Below are 23,092 nucleotides of genomic sequence, written 5' to 3' on the forward strand. Positions count from 1 at the left end.
AAAGAAAACTGAGTAGAATTGGGTATAAACTGCTTTATGTGTAGCTTAATATATGTGCGCTGTACTTGCCGGTACTTAACATTGGGCAGCTAAGCACGGTTATAATCTAAGTCCCATTCTGTGACCCCCTTGCCCCCCCTCAAGGACCACCCCTGCCCCTCCATACAAAAGTCCACCCAACCACCCCCTTTGGCCCTTCACTTTGCCACTAATGGGACATTTGCAATTAAATTACTCGAATAAAGCATGTAAATTGCCAGTGAATGAAGGCAGCCCTGGCTAACCTGACCCCCTCCCCTCCCCCCTTCTCCTTCCTCTAAACCCCTGGCAGAGGTGAAAGTGCGGAGCCAACGGTGCGTATGTGTAATGTGCTTGGGCCTGGCTAAGTATGCTAATGCTAAGGCAACACAAAAAAATGTATGAAAAATATATGTATATAAAAAGCTAAAAAAATTATATATACATAAGAAGCCCAAATGATAAATTTCGAGTGAATTAAAAATTAAAGCAGGGATTCTTCGCTTTAAAGTTTTGGTAGAAATTTTAAATTGAATTTTGGGCAAGGCATTCCGCTGTTGTTTACCTAATCATTCCGTGGGTGGTGGTGGGAAAAACGAGCGGAAAACCAAAAGAAAGAGGGGATTGGGTGGGATAGGAGGAGGAAAGGAAGAGAAGAAGTCATGTCGCAGACAAGGACGAAACAGGAATCACAGCCAGGACGAAATCCTAAAATTTGACCAGCTGCCAGAAGTTTCGCCAATAAGGGAAATTCACTCTGTCATCTGGTAAGTTCTCCCGGCTTCTTCGTCTTTCTCCCGGCTCTCTCTTTCTCTTTTTCTCTCTCGCTCTGGGACTTTCTCCCAGTCCTGCGCAGCTGGAAAAACTCTCTCCGAGAATATTACAAAATCAGACCAACAGCTGTGCGGAATTTCCCCGAACTGTTATACGAAAATGAAGGCGGGCATTTCAAAAATCGCAGTTCATTGAACCGCGCTAGAGAAAAAGTTGTTATGGGTTTTTAAAGGTATTCTATTTCGACATTTTTTCTAAACTTTTTTTATATTTTTTTTTGTTCCGCCAATTACATTTGGGCCGTGTCTTATCTAAAGCTTCAAGTCACGATTTCAATTTGCAAGCGAAAAGAGCCCGAAATCGATCTATTGATTTCATATTCAGCACTCAGAGTGGACGACATAAATCAAAATCTGGTCGGCTGGATTGTGACATAAATGAGACGCAGTCCAAGGGTGTTGTTAATAGGAAATTAAGGGGGATTAGAGTGCAGAGTTTTTTTCTTTTTATGGTAATTAAATAGCACTGGTTGGCCGCAAGATTCATATACCTAAGCCCCCCTTTTCTTCCGCGGTAACTACGCCTTTGACTCTGGCTCTTTTCGCTCGGGGGCTTTGCTGAGTTGGCTTACGGAAATAGCTCTGATTCTAAAGTCTAAACCCTTGAGATCCAGCCAATTAATCAGTTGATGGACCGGTGGGGTAATTATCTCAAGTAGTCCTGACTTCTCCTTCAACACACATTCCTTCAATTGAAATTCTTTAAAAACATATAAATAGATCAAAATTATCACCATATTAAACTCATTAAGTTGTATAAATATGTTCTTTTTTTTAATTGTTAAAAAAACACATTTAAAAGTCTGAAAAATAAATGGATTAATAAAAACTGCTAAATAAATTGTACTCGATTTTATTTCTAAATTTTTTTGTCATTATTTTTAAATGTATATTTTATTGTTATTATTTTAAAATAGAATTAAACTTTAAAATTACATAGTTTGCTTATAATTTTTATTTCCATTCTACTTTTAAATTATCAACTCAATTATTTATATAAATCCCTAATCCCATTTACAAAATTAAATTCAAAAAATTAAACAAACATTGAATACCGAAGGGTTAACAGGTTGTAAGACAAAGAGAAAAAAGGAAGATGTGTCGCTAAGGCTTCACTTGGCTTTTTTACCGCAGCAGCAGCAGCAACAGTTGCAAGTTGCAGGTTGCATATGCGCAAGCAGCAACATATGAAGTCCTAGTAAATATAAACCATAACCAACTAAGCAACAGTAGCAACATCATAAGCAACACAAGCAGCAGCAACATCAAGAGCAGCAACAACAACCAGCAACACCAACGCATTGCGCATGCGCAGCAGCAGCAACGTCGTGGCTGCGTGGCCAATATTAAAATAAAAACGAGATAGGAAGTTGTCTTTGGCAAGACGACGTGTAAATACGCTTGCAGCATTGGTAGTAGTATAATTTGTATACAAGTCAGTTATTTAAAAAAAACCCCAACTTCATACAATTTCCAACCGATCGTTCTTTTGGTCTTTAAATTTTCGATTTTAGTTAAATACGAAATGTATTTACGCTGTCTTATAATTCGAAGATAGTTCTATTTATTTATTTTAAATCCAACTAAACTATGCAAAATTTGTTGATTAAAAGGATAAATTGAAAAGTTTCATGTCGCTAGCTCGCAAACAGTATAGAAGCGGATGATATCCACATATATATCTATATATAAATTGAACATTTGAAACGTCTCACTTACTTTGTACTTCAATTATAATACCCTTTTAAAAAGTATGGTTTATAAAGACGGGACTCGGAAGCGTATATGTTTTGCGTATTTGTTTTTTTGTCTTAATGTTGTTGCTGTTGTTGCTCCTGCTTTTGTTGTTGTTGCTCCTCCTGTTGTTGCCGCTTCTGCTGACGTCTCTGTCGCGTCGCTGCTTACCTTCTGCCGTCGTACCGCGCACTCAAAAGTCGTTGAAATTCGATCGTCGAGCGGCAAACGAACTCAGAACGTAGCCGCTGCGCAAACGCAAAGCACGCGTCCAAGACACCCATACACACAAAGCACATACACACACCGCCTACACACACACACGCACGCAACGCCACGCCCTCGCCGCCCAAGTCGCCCAAGCAAGCCGGCTTGCAGGAATTTTCAAAAAAATTTTTAAATCACTGTTTCCAGTTTGCAGAAATTTCAAAACTTCAACGATTAAAATTTTCGATACCTCAACGTATTTTTTTTCGAGTTTTGTTTTGTATTTTTTGTGTGCGTGAACAATTTTAAGTGCCAATTATTTGCGGAGTACAGCGTAAATTACACGAAAATATTCAGGTAACTTACTCAAGTTCAAGTTTATGGTCAACAATAAGTGGAAACTATTTTTTAAGTGACGGTTTTCGCCTGTGCATTTTGATTTGATGTCATTTAAAAAACATGAATTTAAGAAAGTCACAAAAAAGGCGATATTAAAAGTAGTAGCAAAAAAAAAATCATAGCTAACTAAGTTAAATCTAAAAAGTTCCAAACTATTTTCAAAATTATACAAAAATTTTTAAAGAAAACAAGGAACTAGCCATAATAACAATAAAATATGTATAAAGTTGCTTCAAAATGTATACATTTCGTATATTTTTGTATGATACAAAAAATTTGTAAAATTTAAATCCTTGTATAAGGAATAAATTAAATCCTTTGGCTTTGTGTTTTTTAATAATGAAATATAAATATTTCTTACCTGTACCTCTTAGTTTAATTCCAAAAAAGAGAATATGACACTTTAATGTTTGTTTACTTGGGCTTCATTTTTACAAATCTTTTTTGAACTATATTCCGTCCACGAAAATTAACAAATACACATTTAAAATAATATGTTTACCATAAATAAATATATATAAAAAAGAGACAATAGTACGCCTGGCTGCGGAATTTGAATTCAAGGGTATAACAATAAAAATAATAAAAGTAAATAAAAAAGTTTTTATACCCGAAAAGAATACCACATAAAAGTAAACAGAAAGCGTTTCATAAAACGTATCCGAAAAAATATTAGGAGTTCAGCGACATTTGCCAGCGAAATTCCGATTGCACCTGCTCGAGCATTTCGAGTGCCCCTTTCGAGTTCCCCCTTTCTCTGCTCTGCTCCGCTGTCATTCAAATAATCAAATTAGCCCCGAATATCCCGAGAAACCCACAACTCCCCATCCCCGTTGAACTGAAAAGTGGACAAATACCTGATCGGCATACCGAAAAGGGGATGAGTGGCCCCGCGGAATGGGCAAAAGGGGGGACCAAGTGCAGTTAATGCCATAGAACCCGCTATGAAAAGTGGAATGAGGGCCCCGAGTTTTATGCGTGCATTTCAATGAGCTGTGAGTAAGCAAAACCCCAAATAAAAACCCTATGCAATGACTCAAAATATCGCCTCGTTGTTTTTATGTTCAAGCCTATATAGCATATAGACAAGCCCAATATCATTTTCCTCACGTTGGTGGCTCTCCGTTTTTGGAGTTCGACATTTTGGGTCCACTCGATAGAAAGCAAAAGTTATTTATTTCGATTGTTGCGCAAGACAATTTCGATTTCATTGCAACTTTCTACCAAAAAGGTGGGCATTTAATTAGTTGTACTTTCTTATGTGCAATTGCAAAGATATCTATGAGGTGCATTTACAATTTATTCATTTTATGGCTGAGAAACGTAATTTCTTTTTATAAAATATACATATTCGTAAAACTATGGAAACTATTTTTAAATTGTAGTTCTTTAATTATGCCCCTACATATATTTATAAAGCACGTATGTCAATAAAGATTAAATTAAATTTCACAATGGACTATCAATGCTAGTTTTTTATGTGAATGATCAACTCTTAAGGAAATTATTAATACAATTAATACAATTCAAAAATCATCACCTAAAATAATAGTATTCTAGCTCATTTTTTCTCAGTGCAAAGTGTAAAAGATCTTGATCGCCATCAGCTGATCCCTCTGCAAGCCTTCTTCGCTGTCATTCCAAAACTGACCTTCGCCGGGGCCGTTACGACGTTTACTGACCCCCGGTTTCGCTTTCGATTAACACTTTTTAAATACCAAAAGTGGCAAGGATGCACAGCCAGCCAGTTTCAGTTACCAGGTTTTTTTGCCGGACTTAAAAAGAGATTGGCACGCTTGTTCTCACGCCTGTCAGTTGGCCATAAATTTGCAGCGGATCGCTAACAAAAGAAATTTTGAAAACGGAAATATCTCTGCGATGCCTCAAACCAAACTGGATATTTTGGCTAACTATTTGGGCGGTCTTTGTGCATGAAAGCCAACTTGATTCTAAGCCATTAATTGGGCCATTTGTTTTCGGCAATCGTTGCCAAGTCGCTTGATTCATTTGCGGTTTATTTCTGGACAACGCCAATCCAATTGACACAATGACACATTTTTCTTGCCTTGAAGGCGGCTATATAGCATTGATTCGATCCGATCAACGATCAACGATCACCGATCAATTGAAGCCCTGTCTTGATTATAAAATTTACGCATGTTTGATGCTCCATGCTTTGCATGTTTGCTTACGTGATTGAAATTCGTGAAAAGTCCAGGCCATTGAATTGGACACCCCATAAACCCCTCTTGGAAAAAATCACCTCGATCTATCAGTGAAGTGGTACACAAACAGAAAATTAAAGAAGACTAAAGAAAAAGTTACTAAGGAATGCCAATGAATATGTAAAATATTAAGAAAATACCTTAAAGAACTTAATAATAAAAGGTTAAGCCAGAAACTTCTATCTTTCTGTAAAATAAAGGAAACAGTAATTAAAAATGGCAACAAATGTAAAGACATCTTAAAAATCTTGAAGCAATTAAAACCATTAAATATAAAATATAAGCATTATATTTTCATTAAAAGTGCTGTATTGATTGGCTAAGTCTATAGTATTAAAACAGAACAAAATTTAACTTTTTCTTCTTATTCCCCTATATAGACTTCTTTCCATCGCTCTCAACTTGACAGACACTTACAGGTGTGCTCAACTAATTTATGTTTTATTTATTTGTGAACGTATAAAGTTGAGCCATCAGAGAGCCATTAGCGAGAACAAGAAATGCGCTGTAAACAAATTTTGAATACAAAATAGTCTGCTCATCGCTATAGATTTATTTCTTTGTGCCAATTCCAAACTTATCGCTCCCCCAACCAATTAGTGACTTTTCGGAAAGCAATTAAGAAGGAGAAATGCTAGAAAAAAAGGCTTTATAAACCGATTTACATTCGACAGTTCCAGTTTGCAAATCAGTTGAATATTTTTCGGGCGACCTCCAAAGGGGTCTTAAAAATATTGGGGAACACGAGGGACAAAAGGGGTGCGGATGATCAATTTGTCATGCCGCTTACAGAATCGTGACTTGTACGAAAATATTGATGATGGTGATGATTATTATTATTATGCGTATCGATATCATTATTTCTGATTTATTTATGTCGCCCATTCGTCGAGTTCTCTTTTGTGTGGGCTTCTAATTTGTTCGCTTCTATATCCACATATTTGGTTACTCACTTTTGTCCGGCGCCATATTAACAGAGTACCTTAAAAATCGAATTGTTTCATTTGGCAAACGGAAGAAATAATTGAAAACATTTAAGCTTCTTTTTGGTGGCCTGGCTTTGGATTTTTTTTATGATATTTATGTGAACGAAATATAAATTCTTTATTTTTTGGACAGCTGGTAATTTAATTGACTCTTAATGTTTTTTGTTATTTTATAAAGCCGTTCTAATCTGAATGTATGTTCCTATTATTATTATTATTATTTCATTATTATTTTACAAATAATATATATCATATTTAGCTTCTCAATAATGAAATGGCTCATCTAAGATTTAATTTTCTGAATGTGAATTATTCATTTTAAATGTAATTAAAACATGAGTTTATATATTTCTTCAATACTTCATACACCAGACAGGTCAACATTTTACCAAAATTTAAATACCCCTGTGTCCCTTTTATTACCTGACTTTTGACACTTCGTGAGTTTGCCCATCTGACAACTTTATTACTTGCCTTTTTCGGACACCGTCACGCCCTAAAACCCCAGGCCCCAAGTACAAGACACCGATTGCATAAGGTGATATGTAGTACATTAAATACATTCCTCCTTTTGCACTTCATTCGAGTGCTTTTATTCCGTTTTTTTCAAGGGGGTAAACGTTTAAGTCGGGACCTGCGTTCGATTGCGTAATGAAAACACACGCAACGTAAATAAAACAACAATCAAACAGCAGCCAATGTTGGTGGGCTGCCTTTTTTTGGCTGTGCAATTTGCTTAATTTACAACTTAATTTCTGCCATGGTTTTCAATTTATCGTCGCCCGGCTGCAAATTTCGTACATTTTAATTTGGCCATCAACGATGGCCTGACAATTATGATAAACGTCGTTGGTTATTGCAAGGACGTTTTTTTTTCTGATTTTTTCTACCATTTTTTTCATCCTGTTTCGCTTACTCAGCATTTACTCCTTTTTGGTAGACGGTTAATTCCTTTTTCCCTTCGATTTTTACTTTGTTGTGCAACACGCTCATTTAACGCCAAGCAGTTTCCACCTGGCACATTATTGATTTCGGCGGTCCAATTAAAAATCAAGCACTTATGCTTAATTACATCGTCGGCAAAAATCGGATGGGAAGGGGTTACTCAAAGGAGACCTTAACTCTTGTTATGTTGACATTTTTCTATATTATAGACAAGATTATTAATAGTTTTTTTCAACAAAATATTAAATTTATAAGGTGGTTAAGAATAAAGAAAAACTTAAGCAATATCACCCAAAAAATCACTTATCAGAATAGATTTTAAGTAAGCATTGCTTAAGGATTGAAATAAATAGTCTATTTAAATAACATGAATTACATTTTCTTCTAAATCCCATTTTTTTAATTTAAACTCATTGCCCATTTAAGGGTTAAAGAGAAAAAGAAGGAACCATTTTCTGGCTTACAGAAACTTCTAATTAACCGCATTGGCGGCTAATCGAGGGCTTAGTCATCGAATAACCTGTCACCGTAATGTTCTGTTTACTCTTTGCCAATTTTGTTTTCAGTTTTTCGTTTTTTTTGGTTGACAACTGCTTATTGAAATGTAATAAAAAAATCAATATATTATTAATAAATTTATGAGCTATAAAATCACATTTACAGCCAATTTCCTTATGCCCCCGAAACACCCTGTAAAAATTATAATTGCGGCTCGTTAAATAACCAAGTTTACTGCCACACAGAGTCAATGGCCAAAAGGCTAAAAACAACAACAAAAAGAAAATATTTACTAAAATATTTCTGAATATATTGAGATTCCTCTCTGTCTTCTTCTATCTTGTTTTGGTCTTTCACCGATGGACAAATCAATTTGTTTTTAAGCCATTTATATCGAAGAATGGCTTGATGGGGAAGATGCTGAATGCTGGGCATTAAGAATGCGAATAAATAAAAGCACACGTGGAGAAATGGAAAAAAATTTTAATCGTAAAAAAATATTAAATAAAATTTTTTTTAATAATATAATATCTAATATATACTACACAATTATTACACATAATAAATCAATTTTAATTCCCCTTAATATATTATTCTTTTTTTTTTTAACTTTACTAAGTGTAGAATATTTTTAATACTAGTATGTTTTAGTTTTCAATTCAAACTTATCAAAAAAGTGTGGACTGCTTTAATTGTATTTTGCATACCTTTTTTCTCAGTGAACTCTTGGTTTTTAATGAGAATCGAACTCGAACATCTGCATATATATTTTTAGCCCAGAAATCGTCGCTCAAAGCTTTGTATTTCGATTTGTTGGGGGCCGGACCAAGTTCAAGTGCCCGTCGTAAACCCGTTTATGCAGCAGATTTCCCTTTCCGCCCCCCTTGAATATGCGTAAACTAGATGATGCCATTAAAAGTAATGTTCAAAATTGAAAAACCTACGGAGCATATGAAAAAAAAGAGGGCCTATCCATTGATAATGTTTTTCTCGTTTTTTTTCACCGCCTGGACAAGCGAGCAAACATGTTTAACATAAAGATAAGCCTCAAAGGGAATGAGAGCAGGGCAAAAAAATTATTTAAACAAAAAGTGGCAAATATACTTGCATTTATCCCCGTCTGTCTGGGTCTCTTCGAGATTGTGTGTGTGGGCATGAATTTATTTATAAAGGGCACCGGCCATAAAGTCGAAAAGCGGATCAGGTGGACGTCCTTGCAGTCAGCAGTTATTGCACCAAGTACTGCTCACAGTGGTGAAAAAGTGGAGGAAATGATTTGCCATTATCAATTACAAACTCATCAAAGGCTTGTCTGCAAAATTATTAATTAAATTGTTATTTATTAGGCTAAAAAGCACATATATTTCAGGCTTTAAACACTCATACTTAGTAAAAGAAAAGGTTACAAATCATCGTTATTATAGAACCTGATTCAAATTTTAATAATTCTTAGGTAAATTAGTCCATAAACCTAAATAGTAATACATTTAATTTTCAAATTTCTAGCATGGACAACTTTAATTCTTACATTTTTTATACGCCTCTTAAGAAAAGCTAAGAATTTGTATTTAAAGTGTTAACTTACGAGTTGTTATAAGATAATCATTTGTAAATATTTAAGATTAACACTATTTTAAGCTTATGTTAGTTCAGTAAAGCATGCAAAAGTAAGTTATTTATGGGGATCTGTGGCTGTTTAAATAGTTCCACTGTTTGGATGGCCCAAAAACCCGTTTGTTGATAAAATGCATTCGATTTTAAGCCCCCAGTCCGATGCACTATATCATGTTCCATGTCTGTTTGCATTCTAGCCATCTGGGAATCGGGGATTCGGGGATGAGGATGCGACACTTGACAGCCACCAAAATGGGCGTTCTGCCAGTGGGAGTGGTAAGTAGTTAAGGGGCAGAAAGCCATGGGATACTTAATACTTAATATTTAATACTTTCCAGCTGGGACTTATACTCCTCCAACTGGTGATATCGGTGCGAGGACATGGCCGTTTGATGGATCCGCCGGCGAGGAATGCCATGTGGCGATTCGGCTATCCCAATCCCGTAAATTACAATGATAACGAGCTCTTTTGCGGCGGATATGCGGTTCAATGGGAGAAGAACAGTGGACGTTGTGGTGTCTGCGGCGATGCCTATCACGTAAAGTCCCCAAGACCCCATGAAGCTGGCGGGGAATATGCCAAGGGCATCATCTCTCGATACTACACGGCCGGTCAGGAAATCGAAGTCGAGGTGGAGCTGACGGCCAATCACTATGGTCGCTTTGAGATGTTCCTGTGCCCCAACAACAATCCCCGGCAGGAGGCCACCCAGCAATGTTTTGACCGCTATCCGTTGCCAATTTCCGGGAGTCGGGAGCACCGGTACCTCATCCCGCGCGATGCCAAGAAGAAGGATATATTCCGATATCGGGTGCGACTGCCGCCATATGTCACCTGCACGCAGTGCGTCCTGCAATGGACCTACTACACCGCCAATATGTGGGGCACCTGCGCCAATGGAACCGAGGCAGTCGGATGCGGCAAGGCAGGTGAGCATCTATAGCATCTACATATGATTATCCCTCCCTATTAGACAAGATTAATTTATAGTTCATCCCCACATTGTATTTAAAAGTGTACTTTATATGGAATCTAATAGAAACCATATCACAAGAAGGAAAACAATACAATCACCTAAAAATCTAGACAGCGTTATTTCGATTTACAGATTCCATCAATATATTCGCAAAAAAACAAACTATATATTGAGTTTTGAAAACATCCTTATGGAAACTATCAAAAACATTAGAAATTCAAAAGCACAAGATTTAGTTCGATACAAATTACTGGTTAAGGAATGTTTCATAGTTGGTATAACTTTATATAGAGAGAAAATAATTATCTCGATTTAAAAAAAACAGATTTTTTTTAATATTAAAAAAATATAGTTTCCATATTTAGTGATCCTTTTTTTAATACATGTTTGTTTTTTGATATATTTTTCCTGTCATTTTTTGCAAAATTAACCCATATTAACCCCTAGAAACTTTCCGGAACTGTGCGGATATAGCAATTATCTCGAACACCGGAGGTGGTGTCCCACCAATCTTCGTGAACAACAAGTCACCATATCTGCTCTATTATCGGGATTATCGGGCGCCAGCGGACAACAACATCTTTCCACTTATTGTGCGGTAAGTCGGGTGATGGAAATCTGGAAATTAAAGTTGTAATGTATTCTACAGTTGCATAATTCCGATTCGGTAACGAGGACTTATCTTAGATTTTCTTTAGCTTTTTATTTCGTTTATCTTAGATTTCCTTTAGCTTTTTATTTCACTCTGTCATCGCTTTACTTAAAAACTTCAATGTTTCCAAAGGTTATTTAACTATTCTCTTTGCAATTTAACATTCTCATTTCCCTCCGATTTCTTCCTTAAGTTTTCTTTTCTTGGACATTCATTAGGTACTATCCCTTTACTTAACATGTATTTTCCAAATCTCACTTGTAATAGTTTTAAAACTATATTTTTCCGATAACCGATTTCCACTTTTATCAAACGGTTTTATAGTTCTTTCTCCAACAAAATATTTATATTTGTAAAGAAAGATCAGCGAGCACAATTTTAACTCTTGATTTGGTTTTTAGAAATGCCACGCGGCATGCGCGCAAACGAGGCAAGGCTTAACCGCTTACCCGCTAAACAGCTTACCCGATACCTGCTTAAAACCGCTTACCCGCTACCCCCTCGAAAACAGCTTCGAAATCGTTTTTAGCCTAGCTGAAACTGCCACCAAAAACCAAAACACTCATCTCGCTGGATTCCCGCCCAAAAATCGGGTCAGAGTTGTTCATAAAGAAACGGGTAAAGGTAAATTTTTCGACCACCTACATTTTAAGTCTTTAAACGGTTATGGTACACACACACGCATACACACACACTGCTGTATATAAATAAATGCTTAAATAAACATAAAACCGATATAAATGCATTTATATTGTTTTGCTTAACCGCTTTGCTTAACCGATACGGAACCGATTCAAATCGATTTGAATCAGTTATGGTGCTGGGGCATAAACGATTCACATTGCACATGAAATTTTATTAACATTGGCATCGCTTTGGCCCAGTAAGAAAACAAAAAATTCGAAAATCTAAGTGTGAACTCGAACACCGAATCGGTTATCGGGGGTTTTGTGGATTGGTTCGGCATCTTCTGCTTTTTCTGCTACTTGCTAAGCTGTTCTTGATATTTTGTTCGTAGTCGTGGAACTATCGCACAGGTCGAATAATTTTGAAAGGCGTAGGGTTTTTTCTTTAGGCAGAGAGATGCTGTGTCCTGTGTAAGTGGTGTTTATTTTTAAGGCAGTGAGCAGCTCACATCCGGATAGGTGAAGGCCATGATGAGAACTAGAATAACAGCAACTTGGACAAACCCCACAAGCACGGTTTTGAGCAACTGCATCCGCACCTTGGGCTCAATGCGATTTTGAATTGGCGACATGGCCGCCACTCGACGTATGTCTATCCTGGTCCTTTTCGGCTTGGGATCGGGTTCCCTGGTCGCCTGTCTGGATGCTTTGATCTTAGACCCTTCCAATTTCTTTCGCCTAGTCAATCTGGGACTGGGGTTCGGTGTATAGTCGGGGGAACTGATTTCCGTTTCCGGTTCGGGGATTTTCCTTTTTTGTCTGGGCGACTCAAGTTCCGTTTGCGTGGTGTTGTGAACTTGACTACGACTTCGAGGTGGTCGTGGCAGCTGTTTATCCCCCTGATCCAATGACCTTTCCAGAAATTGGCGTTCATTGACCCGCACCGAGAGGCGTGAATAGGCGATGGCTCCGCCATAATTGGCAATGGTTCCCCCACCGCCGCCTCCCGTCTCTCGCGTGGCCATTTCAAGTTCCTCGGCAGCGCTACCACCCAAAGTTTTTGACTCCGCAAAGGCCAGACTGTTAAAGAACATGTTGTCATGATCCAGTAGGTTGAAGGGCCTTCCCGCTTCCGCGTTTAGGTGTCTCAGTTGCTGCAGCAGGACATTTGGGTTCTCTCTTAACTTTCGGAAATTAGTGCGCTGGAGAGGATCGGCTTCGGTTTCTATTAGGCTGGCCAAGGGTGGTTCCCCCCTGGGAGCTGGTAAATAAAAACATTGCGAATCATCTGCCGTCTTCAGTTCGTTCAATGTCTTCGTCTCAATGCGGAACTCGCGCACCAAACCGAAAATAAAAGCCGTGGCCTTGGCCCTTTGCTGAACCACAGCAATCCGTTCAACCCGAAGACAACCCAATTTGGTGATGGGCAATTCATCCGGGTGATAGGGACTCGTACGCGGGGTATAGAAAAGGGTGGAGGAGTGTTGGTTCATATCCTCCACGACTCTGTGCTTGGGCGTCAGGGGTTTGGGTATATTGGTCACTCGAAGTGTGACCTCCAATTTCTCACCCAGCTGCTGAAGCATCCGGATCTCGTGCTGCAAAGTGGGCAGATTCTGGCAAACCTGATCCAGTTCCAACTGGCGCTGCTCCTTCACCCGCTGATCCTGCTCCAGTTGGCGCAAATGTCGCTGCCTTTGGCGGACCTCCCGCAATTGGGATCTCAAACGCTCCTGACTGCTCAAAGTTGTTCTGGCCTCCAATTGCTGTTGACGTAGTTGCATGGCCTCATTGGTGGGACCGTCCAACTGACTAGTGGTACTCGATGACTGGGTTAGTCCCTCGAGGGGTGAGAGAGTATAGGACCCATATCCTTCGCCAACACCTTTGCTGAGGAGAGCCTCCTCGGACATGGTTCTTGGAAGTCTGATGGACTCCTCCTCCAAGGATAAGTCCCCCTCTATCGGCTGACTCAAGTGCTCACAACTAGTGCGCATTCTTCTGGCAGTGAGCAACTCCTTGACCTTCTTGACCGGCTTGCACAAATAGACGAAACTCTTGTTCTGATCATCTGGTAAGCGGATGGCCTTGGCCAACTTGATCTTGCGACGTTCCGAGGAGCTACTACTGCCACTGAGAAATCCATCTTGAACAACTGCATTGGTCCTTCGAGCCGGACTACTGCTATCACTGCCGTGTGGTGTATTCATCAAATGTGGATTTTTGTGCCGGCCCATGGGGATTTGTGACTGCTCCAATTTAGCCTCAGTCTCCCGACTTAAGCGATTCGGCATCCTATTCGGTGATTTATCCGACTTGGTCGGTAATCTGGCCACGCGGGGTAGAAAACTCCGTTGCCTTCGGGGAGTACTATTGGCAATGGGGACATTAGTGCTTTGACCCAGTGGAGTAGTTGGAAAGACAGCCTTCGGTGGTTGTGGATAGCGTGGTTTTGGTGACACTTGGTTTACGGGCATGGACTTTTGAACTGAAAAAAGGATTAGATCAGATTAGATCATAGTGGCTTTAAAAGAAATATTAAATCAATTGCAAATGAGTCTACAAATTAGCTGTTATCCATTTTGGAATCTCAAGGATTTACTCACCGGTGGGCAGTCCGCGTGACAGCATCTCCGTCCGTGTGTAAGTCGTCTTGCGGCGCACTGTTTGGGCTGCGGAAGGTTGTGCCTGGTTCCCACCTTGGGCCTGGGGATGACCTTGAGTTCCTCCGGCGGTTGCCTGCATTTGTATGACCTCCTGCAGGCCCCGATCCATTTGCCGCATCGGGTTGATGCGGTTGCGGTTCATATTGATTGGTGCTGTCCGTCGATCTTTTGCGACATCTGCGATCTTCGGCGGTTCGGGAAGTGGAGTGGAGCCTTGGTTACTATTGTCCCGAAATGTTGCGATGTGATGTGATGTGAGTGGAACGCTGTCGAGTGCCTTGAGTAACTGTATTAGCTGACTGGTGAAATAAACAACATATAGAGAGGAGCTCAGATGACGTCCATGCTCGAATAAAATCAGACTGACAGCCGAACTGCAAAGATAGGGCTACTGCGATTTTAAAATGTAATTTAGGTTTGATTTGGTTAATCTCCTTTACAATTTTTAATTTAAGCGGTCGTTAGTTTTGTAAACCATTTTCATGTTAGATATTTCTATACAAATTAGCCTTAATCTGACCTTAATCGAGCCAAGTTATCGCACCATAGATGGTGTTTGGTGATCCCACTCCTTTAGTACCCTTGAGGAAACCTTAGCCCCATTGGAATAGGTTAAAAAAAGTAAAATACTTCTATATTCATCGTTACATTAAACACTAATTGTTTGATATATTGTCTTCCCTGAGGTATTCGGCCAACAGGGAGCTTGCCAAAGCGCGCTTCTGCAGCATTTCATACTGCCTGAGATTGAAGTCCCATGAGTCCGTCTTCACTGTTGGCCGTTTCGGCATCCGGTTCCCATTTCGATTCGGCGAAAGGGGCGGGGATGCCGAAAGGGGCGTAGATGCTGAAAGGGGCGTGCCTAGCTGCCAACTGTAGGCATTACTCGTGGCCACACGGACCGGCGGTGCACCGGTTTTCCCACGTACGATCCTATTGATTGGCTGGCCAGGATTACCGAGCTTGGAATGAAAGGGAGACTGGGCCGTTTGGCCGGCCTTGATGCGCCTGTTGCAGTCGGAGATGGCATTGCCGTAGCTAATCCGCAGCCCCGCCAAATATCGGCGGTGCTCGGCCCTACGACGGACCTCCTCGAACATCTGCATTTGGCGAAAAGCCTTCCTCTTTCCTAGCTGGGTCTCCTGCACCAAACTGGGAATTTTCCAAGAGAACAAAATAAAAGTTGAGGAGGCAACAAATGTTCAGGTCACAACTTACTGTTATGTACTAATCTACGAGATGGACTCCTCACACATAAATATTGGAAAGAAAAAGCAAAGATCAAATGTTAAGTTCTTCTTATCTAAGGCCTTTCGTGGGTTTTAAGGCTTGGAACACACACAAAACTTATTAAGTTACTTTATTTACATGCTTTTCATGGGGCAGAGTCTTATGTTACGTATTATATGAATGGATCTGCTCAGAAAAGAGGCTCTTTCTTCAGGAACTTTACACAAACAAATATGTATTTATTTGCTGATCGAAAAGTAAAATTAGGATATAAAACTCTTTAATTCATCCTTTTGAGGGGTAGAACTCTGTTCTGAAACATTTGTTATTGGGTACTTCTTGTACTCTTTTTAGTGATCAGAAGTGCATAGCTGCCCCAGCCTTCCGAACTTTGCCAGGTATTGACAACTGGTGCGAGATCAACTGCCTGCGTTACCCGCCCAATTGTCCCGAGGACGCCTGCCACTGTCCGTGAGTATACATAAATGCCATAGAAACCCAATTGTTATATTAAATAAATACCGAACTTTAGCCAGGACTGCGTGGCCATTGGTGAGTTGGCTGGCCAGGAAGGAGCCGATACCTACTGCATGGACAAGTGCCTCAACTACGGATCGGAGTGTCCGCGCGACAGGTGCCGCTGCTCGTAATCCGGCTCAAGGAATCCGGACTACGAGCTACAGCTGTGCTGCCCACCCATTGCCCCCCAGGAGGATTACGAAGATAAATACCAATCTACGAAATGCGAGATCCAATGAAATGAATTTGATTTACAACATATGAGCTGAATTTCAATGGGCTGGATGGGCGCAGAACTGGGTTTCGAATTTATGTGGGGGACCAGGGCAGCTACTCCCGCTTGTAGGCCTCATACAGAAAGGGCCGGGTGAAGGCCTCGAGGAGTTCGCGCTGCTCCCGCAGTCGTCGGGTCTGTGCCACCGGGGTCTCCGGACTGTCGATGTAGCGTCGGGCCCGAAACAAGGCGGAAACCGTACTGCCCAGCTGTTGCCAACGTTCGGTGGCCCGGGATTCGAGCTGCAATGGATCCGGCAGTATTTTGGGTAACTTCAAAGAACCCGGCTGGGATACCACATCTTCTGGGCGTTCGATGGTTTCAATGGGTTCGAAGGGTTCGAGGGGTTTAGGGGGTATTATGACTGGATCAACTGGCGTTGGAGATTCGCCAGGCGGCATCGACTGGCTGCAAATAAGCACCTCGGCGCGCTCTTCACGGGCATCATCCTCACTGTCCTCTGGCGGCAAGGCGGCACAATTGCCGCTGACCAAATCCCTGACATGGGCAAAGCTCGAGGCGATCCGTCGCAATGATATATCCTTGTCCTTTGGCTGCGGAACATCCGCTTCACAGGGCGTATGCCCTACCAACGCTTTAGTCGCAACCAAATCGCCACTGGTGCTCTTCTTCTGGCGCATCTTATTCAGATTTATGCTGGAGAACTTGTTGCCATAACTCCAGCGCATCTCGGCGCGTTTGCGACGCCCCTCTTCCTCCGCAATGCCCGCCAGTTGGTCCCTGGCCATCAGATGCAGGGGTTTCGACATGGCCACCTCTAAATCGGGATGTCGATACGGGAAATCTTGCGGTATTTAAAAATAAAAACGATGAACGAAACGTGCGCTGAGAATTTTGAGATTCGGATGTCTTTCGGATGACGGCTGGGAATCGGGTGCCAGGAATAGCTGGAAATCTCTAGGCGGAGAAATGTATTTCGTCCGGATTACTTGGATCATAAAATACTTATGCTAGGGGATTATCAGTTATTAAGATTGCATTATTACATTAAGATTTCCCTTACATTTGGAGATTTTCAACTAGGATTATTTTCTATTATTTCCAAAGGTTACCTAATAGTTTTAGACATTTCTTCTGAAGAACAACCAATTTCACTTCGCCTTAAGTCACATCTTTAATAAATCATCCTCATCTTAAGCGTAGTCTTAGTTTTATCATACAGAGATTTCCTCCTCTTTTGCTTAATAATGGAAGTTAAGATAAATGAGGAAAAGGTTTGCAAGTCAATTACAAATTATAACAATGCAAACAAAGGTATATTTTTTATGCAACGCAAAGAAGTGAAATTTCATTGACTTATTTCACGGAAATTGTAGACTATGTAAATCAATAACAAATCCCTTAGAATTGATTCCTTAAAATCATCTACAAATATTTAAGATATAATAGAAACTGTTTGGGAACTGATTTGTTTTTGGATGCATTCCTTAAACAATGGAAGGATATTTCTAATATTTTTGCCCTCTCTAATAAGTGAAATTTATAACTGATTTGATTTGATGGGATCAAATTAATAAAGAATTGCTTCTCTTGAACACCGCAAACTAATTATAAATTTTTAAGATATAATAAAAAAATTCTTGGAAACTGATTCGTATTAGGATTGCAATGCATTCCTCAACGCTTCCACAAATTATTGATACCTAAAGTGTATGCTAGAACTGCAGTCGCTTCTTCTGGGCCAATCCATTGCCCCTCACTGTGGTCTCGACCAGCTTTCGCTTGAGCGCTGGTTTCTCCTCGCCGGCCTGCGGATTGGCGCCCTCTTTGGCGGCCAGAATGGCCGAGGGCATGGGCAGTTTGGGACCCACCGTGGGAGCGGGCTTATTGCCGAAGTACGGCATACTCAGGGCCTCCCGACACGACACTCGCCTCAAAGGATTCATGGCGAACAGTCGACGCATTAGGTGGATCAAATCATTGCCTGCGGCAGTGAAGATGTTTTCCAGTGGAGTGCCCGGAAAGTTCCTGAACTGCAGGTAATCGTGCAGCTTGCCCAAATGCGGCCATTCCGCATCCGAGGGTGTTCCCAGTGTGGCAAAGATCTTGGTCAACTGATCCAGGTCCGAATCGCCCGGCATAAAGGGCACCCGCAACATCAACTCCGCCAGGATGCAACCCACGGCCCACATATCCACTCCGGTGCCATATTGCCGGGCTCCAAAAAGCAATTCCGGCGAACGATACCACCGGGTGACCACGTGGTGTGTGTAAATGCGGTTTGGTGAGCCAAACGATTTGGCCAAACCAAAATCACCGATCTTCAGCACACCATCACTGTTGACCAGCAGATTATTGGGCTTCAAATCGCGATGGAGTATCCAATGCAGATGCAGGTATTCCAGTCCCTTTAAAGTCATTATGGCATACGCCTTTATATTCGCCTGGGTCAGGATAATCTTGGTATCCTTGATGATCACCTCCAGGTCGGTGTCCATGAAGTCGAAAACGAGCGAGACATTCGAAAGCTGCCCAAAAACATCCACCAGACCGATGATATTCTCGTGCTGCAGCTCCTGCAGGATCTTGATCTCCCGCAGAGCCGTCCTGTTTATACCATCTCGTGCATCCTCGCGGGACCCCTTCTTGATCTTCTTCACGGCCACAATTTGACTGGTCACCGTGTCACGGGCCTTATAAACAATGGCAAACTGTTCGGAAAAGTGAAAAGCGCACGTTAGTTGGGATCTTTTGGTCTCGATCTTGGCAGGACTCACCTGACCTTCGCCAAGGAAGGACAATTTGGCATAGCGATCCTTCTTGTCGTTGGCGTTGGGCAGCATCTTTCGGAATTCTCATAAATAACACAAAAAACAAAGATATGCCGCGAGGCCAAACCAAAACAATTCAATTCAATAGACGATAGGCGCCGGCATATGTTATCGCAAATAGAGATGACGGCTTTCAAGCCAAAATATTTTTTAATTGATGAAATTCAATAAAATCGATTCCAATTTAAAAATATGTTAGGGCAATGTTAAAAGAAACTATTTCATGAATTTATATTTCAAATTGTTGCCCATTTTAGTTTATACAAATAAATAGCTAGTTTTTTATTTATCAGCCAGATTTTGTAAATAAAAGCAATAAAAAAAAGGCAATCACTACCATATTAAACGAAAAATATAATAAATAGGTATATTAAGCTTAAAAAATATTATTACATATACAGTATTCTTAAACTTATTTAAAAAAAAATTCCACCGGATTAAACATAATTTTTATTGATTTATTGACAACTTTCAAGTAATATTATTTTAATTGATAAAACATAAGTCAAGAGCTGTTTTTTAAAATAATAAAAAATTCAATTTAAGGAATACAATTTTGTTAATTTTTTTATTATTTTCACCTTATACATATTTATTGAATTTAAATCCTAACTAAAAAATATATGAAGTAAAAATGTATCTAGCAACTTTTGGCTAGTTTCCAACACCACTTTACAGCACTGGATATATATCGATAACGCCGGTACGTTGCGACAACGCGTTGACAGTTCGGACACTTTCCAGCACCAACTCACCGAAAGGGAGCATTTTTTTTACCGGAACGAAAATCTTGTTTTTTGCCAAATTAATTGAATAAAAGGCCGCCAGCATGGACGTGCGACCTAACCAGACGATCTATATTAACAACCTGAACGAGAAGATCAAGAAGGAGGAGCTGAAGAAGTCGTTGTACGCGATTTTCTCGCAGTTCGGCCAAATCCTGGACATTGTGGCACTGAAAACCCTGAAGATGCGCGGCCAGGCATTTGTGATCTTCAAGGAAATCGGGAGCGCATCAAACGCCCTGCGCACCATGCAGGGATTCCCCTTCTACGACAAGCCCATGCAGATTGCCTACTCGAAATCGGATTCGGATATTGTGGCCAAGCTGAAGGGAACCTTCAAGGAACGACCCAAGAAGATCAAGCCACCGAAACCGGCGCCAGGAGCCGAGGAAAAGAAGTAAGTATCCTTGGTTAATGTATTCCTCGGTCTTTCAGATCCTGCGCTTAAGTGCACTGTCACGGTCCTCCATTTTGAGAAGCTTTAGTTGACTGACTTTAGAACTGATTTTCGCACTACTTGTCTTGACTTTGGGCGAAATTTAAATGGCACTGGAATCCTGCACCTTTTTAATGTGATCCTTGTTTCCTCTGATCCTGAACTTAGAGCTCTTTCATGGTCCTTAATTTCTGCATAATTTTATTGTCATTTGAGACTGATTCTCGACTTGTTTTTGGGCCACTTTTTAAAACCCCATTAACTGGGATTAATACATATATCAACCGTCTAAAATATCGCAAATTTATTCTGTATCTGATTACCCTTACTCATCACTTTCATTTTCTGCCCCACAGGGACAAGAAAAAGAAGCCGACCAGCGCGGAGAACTCAAACCCGAACACACAGACGGAGCAGCCGCCCAACCAGATCCTTTTCCTCACCAACCTGCCCGAGGAGACCAACGAGATGATGCTGTCCATGCTGTTCAACCAGTTCCCTGGCTTCAAGGAGGTGCGTCTCGTGCCGAACCGTCACGATATCGCCTTCGTGGAGTTTACCACGGAGCTGCAAAGTAACGCCGCCAAGGAGGCGCTCCAGGGCTTCAGGATTACGCCCACGCACGCAATGAAGATCACCTTCGCCAAGAAGTGAGCTCACCGCATACACAAATCAAGTGTACACGTCGCTCGCTGGCTGTTCAAGCAACTCCAATTATGTTCTTAATTTAAAGTATAGAATAAATCAATATATACCTATGGAAATTTGTGAATTAAACTAGGGAAATGGGCATGGAAATCTTGATGTAGCTTATACCAACTTCGATTTATACAGACCAAGTAGGAAAATATAGCCCTCCTTATCAGATTTGTGAATGATTTTTTGCTACACAAAAATATCGAAGCATACAAATAGGAGCCTTTTTATATAATTGCACAGCATATATTTCATATCATTTATTGAAACTTAAAAATTACTCAGACCAATCAATAATCAATTCAAATTTATCGGTTATAGATATGATATTTTAATTAATAAATAAATAGTAGTTGTTTCAGTTTTTGGCAACAAAATAGTGTTAACAAGAAACCAGCAAATGATGTGTTATTTAGCAGCAGTCGATTGTACATATTTCCATTTAATGGTTGAGATATTGTACAGAATATTTCGACTTCGAAGTTGTTTTAGTATCCAGCGTTTCGTGATTGAGATAGCATATAGAGTATTTCGACTTCCAGATTATTTGTGTATACATCTTTTCCTGGTTGGGTATATAGAGTAGTTAGACTTCAATGTTGTGTTGTCCAGCGTCTTGTGGTATATCGTTTGTGTGTAAAGTATCTTAATTATAAGATTACAAGAATAGCGGCTTGAATCTTGAAAGTAATAAAGATCTTCATTAAGTGTTTTGAAATTAGGATCGCGTTATTGATTTCTAGGATTAATATCGTGGCATCTAAAGTATTGTGGAGCTCAATGCTAAAACATTTGGAAAGATTTGCATTTTGGTGGAGTTTCAAGATGTCCAAAAAAGTGGCACTTGGGTATTATAAATGCGGAAATTACTGCTCCATCATAGCCTCCACTGCCTCCTGATCGTGCTCGGAGAGCTCGCAGATGACCACATCGTTGACACTGCCACTGGAGGAGGCACTTGGCCCAGCGCTGCACACATCCTCGGATCCCAGATGGCTGGACGAGCGGCGCTGCTCGGTGGAATCCACATCCAGAACATATTTCTCCATGGATTTGGCCAGTTTGTCCGAGTTCCCGCCGACGAAAAGCTCCAGTACTTCGCCGCATTTAATGAACACAAACGTGGGCATGCTGGTCACATTATAGTCCACTGTAATTTCCTCGTTTTCATCCACATTCACCTTAAGCACCACCGCACGATCTGAGTATTGCTGCGCCAGTTCCTCCAACCTGGGGGCAATAATCTTGCACGGTCCACACCAGTTGGCATAGAAGTCAATCACCACCAGCTTGTCCTCGGCACGGGCCAGCTGCTGGTCGAGATCGTCCTTGTTCCTCACCAGATACACCATGATTTTAACTAGCAAATAGAAGGTTTATTCAAATTAGATGAAAAATTTGGATTTAATTTTTTTTTATTTAAGTTTTTTGGAGCGGAACGTCTGCTCACATCGAAGTACGGGGCCAAAAAGAAAGTCTGTGACTTGCCAAAATGAAATCTGCCAAAAGAAAGCCTACTAGGATCAAAAAAATGTTTTAAACGACAGCTATGGTGAATAAGTGTGACCACTCGCGGGCAAAGGGAAAAATACCACACAAAATACCAATAACTGTCATGGTCAAAATTGCAAACTTTAAATAATAAACATCACGATTAAAATCTGTAATTGGAAATATTTTTTAAAACAGTATTTCGTGAGTTTCTTTTTATTTTGACCATATCTAAAGTATAAAGTAATTGAATTATTAGTATCATTACTATTCAGATATCTTACTATGAAAGCTAATTTGGGAAATTTGTAGCTCAATTTTAACACTTTTACATATTTTTAATTAGATTTGCATTTAATAGCATTTATTTGGAAATTGTGTAATAATTAATTCAAAAGCGGATAACTCAAATTGATAAATATATAAATATATATATATATATAACATTTTTGTCATATTGAGTGTTATTACTATCATATGCAAAACAAC

General features: G+C 40.1%; 6 protein-coding genes across 7 annotated transcripts; 2 read left to right on the forward strand and 4 right to left on the reverse strand.

The window, feature by feature from the left end:
* The first annotated feature begins 2,824 nt into the window (after window positions 1–2,824).
* Window positions 2,825–16,390, forward strand: LOC108047655. 2 transcript variants are annotated; one of them, XM_017127941.1, is made up of 6 exons: window positions 2,825–3,149; window positions 9,657–9,735; window positions 9,798–10,389; window positions 10,884–11,034; window positions 15,965–16,081; window positions 16,143–16,390. In XM_017127941.1, exons 2-6 carry the CDS (start codon window positions 9,682–9,684, stop codon window positions 16,258–16,260), a joined length of 1,032 nt encoding a protein of 343 aa, XP_016983430.1. In that variant the 5' UTR covers window positions 2,825–3,149; window positions 9,657–9,681; the 3' UTR covers window positions 16,261–16,390. The 2 variants fall into 2 exon arrangements, with proteins under 2 accessions (XP_016983430.1, XP_016983431.1); XM_017127942.2 differs by lacking the exons at window positions 15,965–16,081; window positions 16,143–16,390 and adding an exon at window positions 11,490–11,811.
* LOC108047653 lies at window positions 11,924–14,932 on the reverse strand. The gene is made up of 2 exons (XM_017127938.2): window positions 14,321–14,932; window positions 11,924–14,202 (listed from the first exon to the last, which is right to left on the reverse strand). The coding sequence occupies exons 1-2, from the start codon at window positions 14,520–14,522 to the stop codon at window positions 12,203–12,205; spliced, it is 2,202 nt and encodes a 733-aa protein (XP_016983427.1). The 5' UTR covers window positions 14,523–14,932; the 3' UTR covers window positions 11,924–12,202.
* Window positions 16,347–17,430, reverse strand: LOC108047656. Its single transcript, XM_017127943.2, has one exon. The coding sequence runs from the start codon at window positions 17,171–17,173 to the stop codon at window positions 16,460–16,462; it is 714 nt and encodes a 237-aa protein (XP_016983432.1). The 5' UTR covers window positions 17,174–17,430; the 3' UTR covers window positions 16,347–16,459.
* Window positions 17,431–17,519: 89 nt separating this feature from the next.
* LOC108047654 (cyclin-dependent kinase 7) lies at window positions 17,520–19,289 on the reverse strand. The gene is made up of 2 exons (XM_017127939.1): window positions 19,142–19,289; window positions 17,520–19,075 (listed from the first exon to the last, which is right to left on the reverse strand). Exons 1-2 carry the CDS (start codon window positions 19,205–19,207, stop codon window positions 18,080–18,082), a joined length of 1,062 nt encoding a protein of 353 aa, XP_016983428.1. The 5' UTR covers window positions 19,208–19,289; the 3' UTR covers window positions 17,520–18,079.
* Window positions 19,290–19,914: 625 nt separating this feature from the next.
* LOC123037986 (U1 small nuclear ribonucleoprotein A) lies at window positions 19,915–21,180 on the forward strand. The gene is made up of 2 exons (XM_044461151.1): window positions 19,915–20,377; window positions 20,773–21,180. The coding sequence occupies exons 1-2, from the start codon at window positions 20,025–20,027 to the stop codon at window positions 21,068–21,070; spliced, it is 651 nt and encodes a 216-aa protein (XP_044317086.1). The 5' UTR covers window positions 19,915–20,024; the 3' UTR covers window positions 21,071–21,180.
* Window positions 21,181–21,419: 239 nt separating this feature from the next.
* On the reverse strand, window positions 21,420–22,654 carry LOC123037983 (thioredoxin-T). Its single transcript, XM_044461142.1, has 2 exons — window positions 22,563–22,654; window positions 21,420–22,472 (listed from the first exon to the last, which is right to left on the reverse strand). The coding sequence occupies exon 2, from the start codon at window positions 22,462–22,464 to the stop codon at window positions 21,979–21,981; it is 486 nt and encodes a 161-aa protein (XP_044317077.1). The 5' UTR covers window positions 22,465–22,472; window positions 22,563–22,654; the 3' UTR covers window positions 21,420–21,978.
* Between the last annotated feature and the right edge of the window lie 438 nt (window positions 22,655–23,092).

This window comes from Drosophila rhopaloa, unplaced genomic scaffold (genome assembly GCF_018152115.1).
Source record: "Drosophila rhopaloa isolate 14029-0021.01 unplaced genomic scaffold, ASM1815211v1 contig_3, whole genome shotgun sequence".
NCBI classification, from domain to species: domain Eukaryota; kingdom Metazoa; phylum Arthropoda; class Insecta; order Diptera; family Drosophilidae; genus Drosophila; species Drosophila rhopaloa.

Bases quoted from the DNA above. Each gene is read 5' to 3' on its own strand.
- LOC123037986 (XM_044461151.1), top strand. From the start codon at position 20,025: ATGGACGTGCGACCTAACCAGACGATCTATATTAACAACCTGAACGAG. The intron at 20,378-20,772 runs GTAAGTATCCTT...TCTGCCCCACAG, and splicing joins CCAGGAGCCGAGGAAAAGAA to GGACAAGAAAAAGAAGCCGA.
- LOC108047654 (XM_017127939.1), bottom strand. From the start codon at position 19,207: ATGCTGCCCAACGCCAACGACAAGAAGGATCGCTATGCCAAATTGTCC. The intron at 19,076-19,141 runs GTGAGTCCTGCC...TTTTCCGAACAG, and splicing joins CCTTCCTTGGCGAAGGTCAG to TTTGCCATTGTTTATAAGGC.
- LOC108047653 (XM_017127938.2), bottom strand. From the start codon at position 14,522: ATGAACCGCAACCGCATCAACCCGATGCGGCAAATGGATCGGGGCCTG. The intron at 14,203-14,320 runs GTGAGTAAATCC...TCCTTTTTTCAG, and splicing joins GTCACGCGGACTGCCCACCG to TTCAAAAGTCCATGCCCGTA.
- LOC123037983 (XM_044461142.1), bottom strand. From the start codon at position 22,464: ATGGTGTATCTGGTGAGGAACAAGGACGATCTCGACCAGCAGCTGGCC.
- LOC108047656 (XM_017127943.2), bottom strand. From the start codon at position 17,173: ATGTCGAAACCCCTGCATCTGATGGCCAGGGACCAACTGGCGGGCATT.
- LOC108047655 (XM_017127941.1), top strand. From the start codon at position 9,682: ATGAGGATGCGACACTTGACAGCCACCAAAATGGGCGTTCTGCCAGTG. The intron at 11,035-15,964 runs GTAAGTCGGGTG...TACTCTTTTTAG, and splicing joins ATCTTTCCACTTATTGTGCG to TGATCAGAAGTGCATAGCTG. The intron at 16,082-16,142 runs GTGAGTATACAT...ACCGAACTTTAG, and splicing joins GAGGACGCCTGCCACTGTCC to CCAGGACTGCGTGGCCATTG.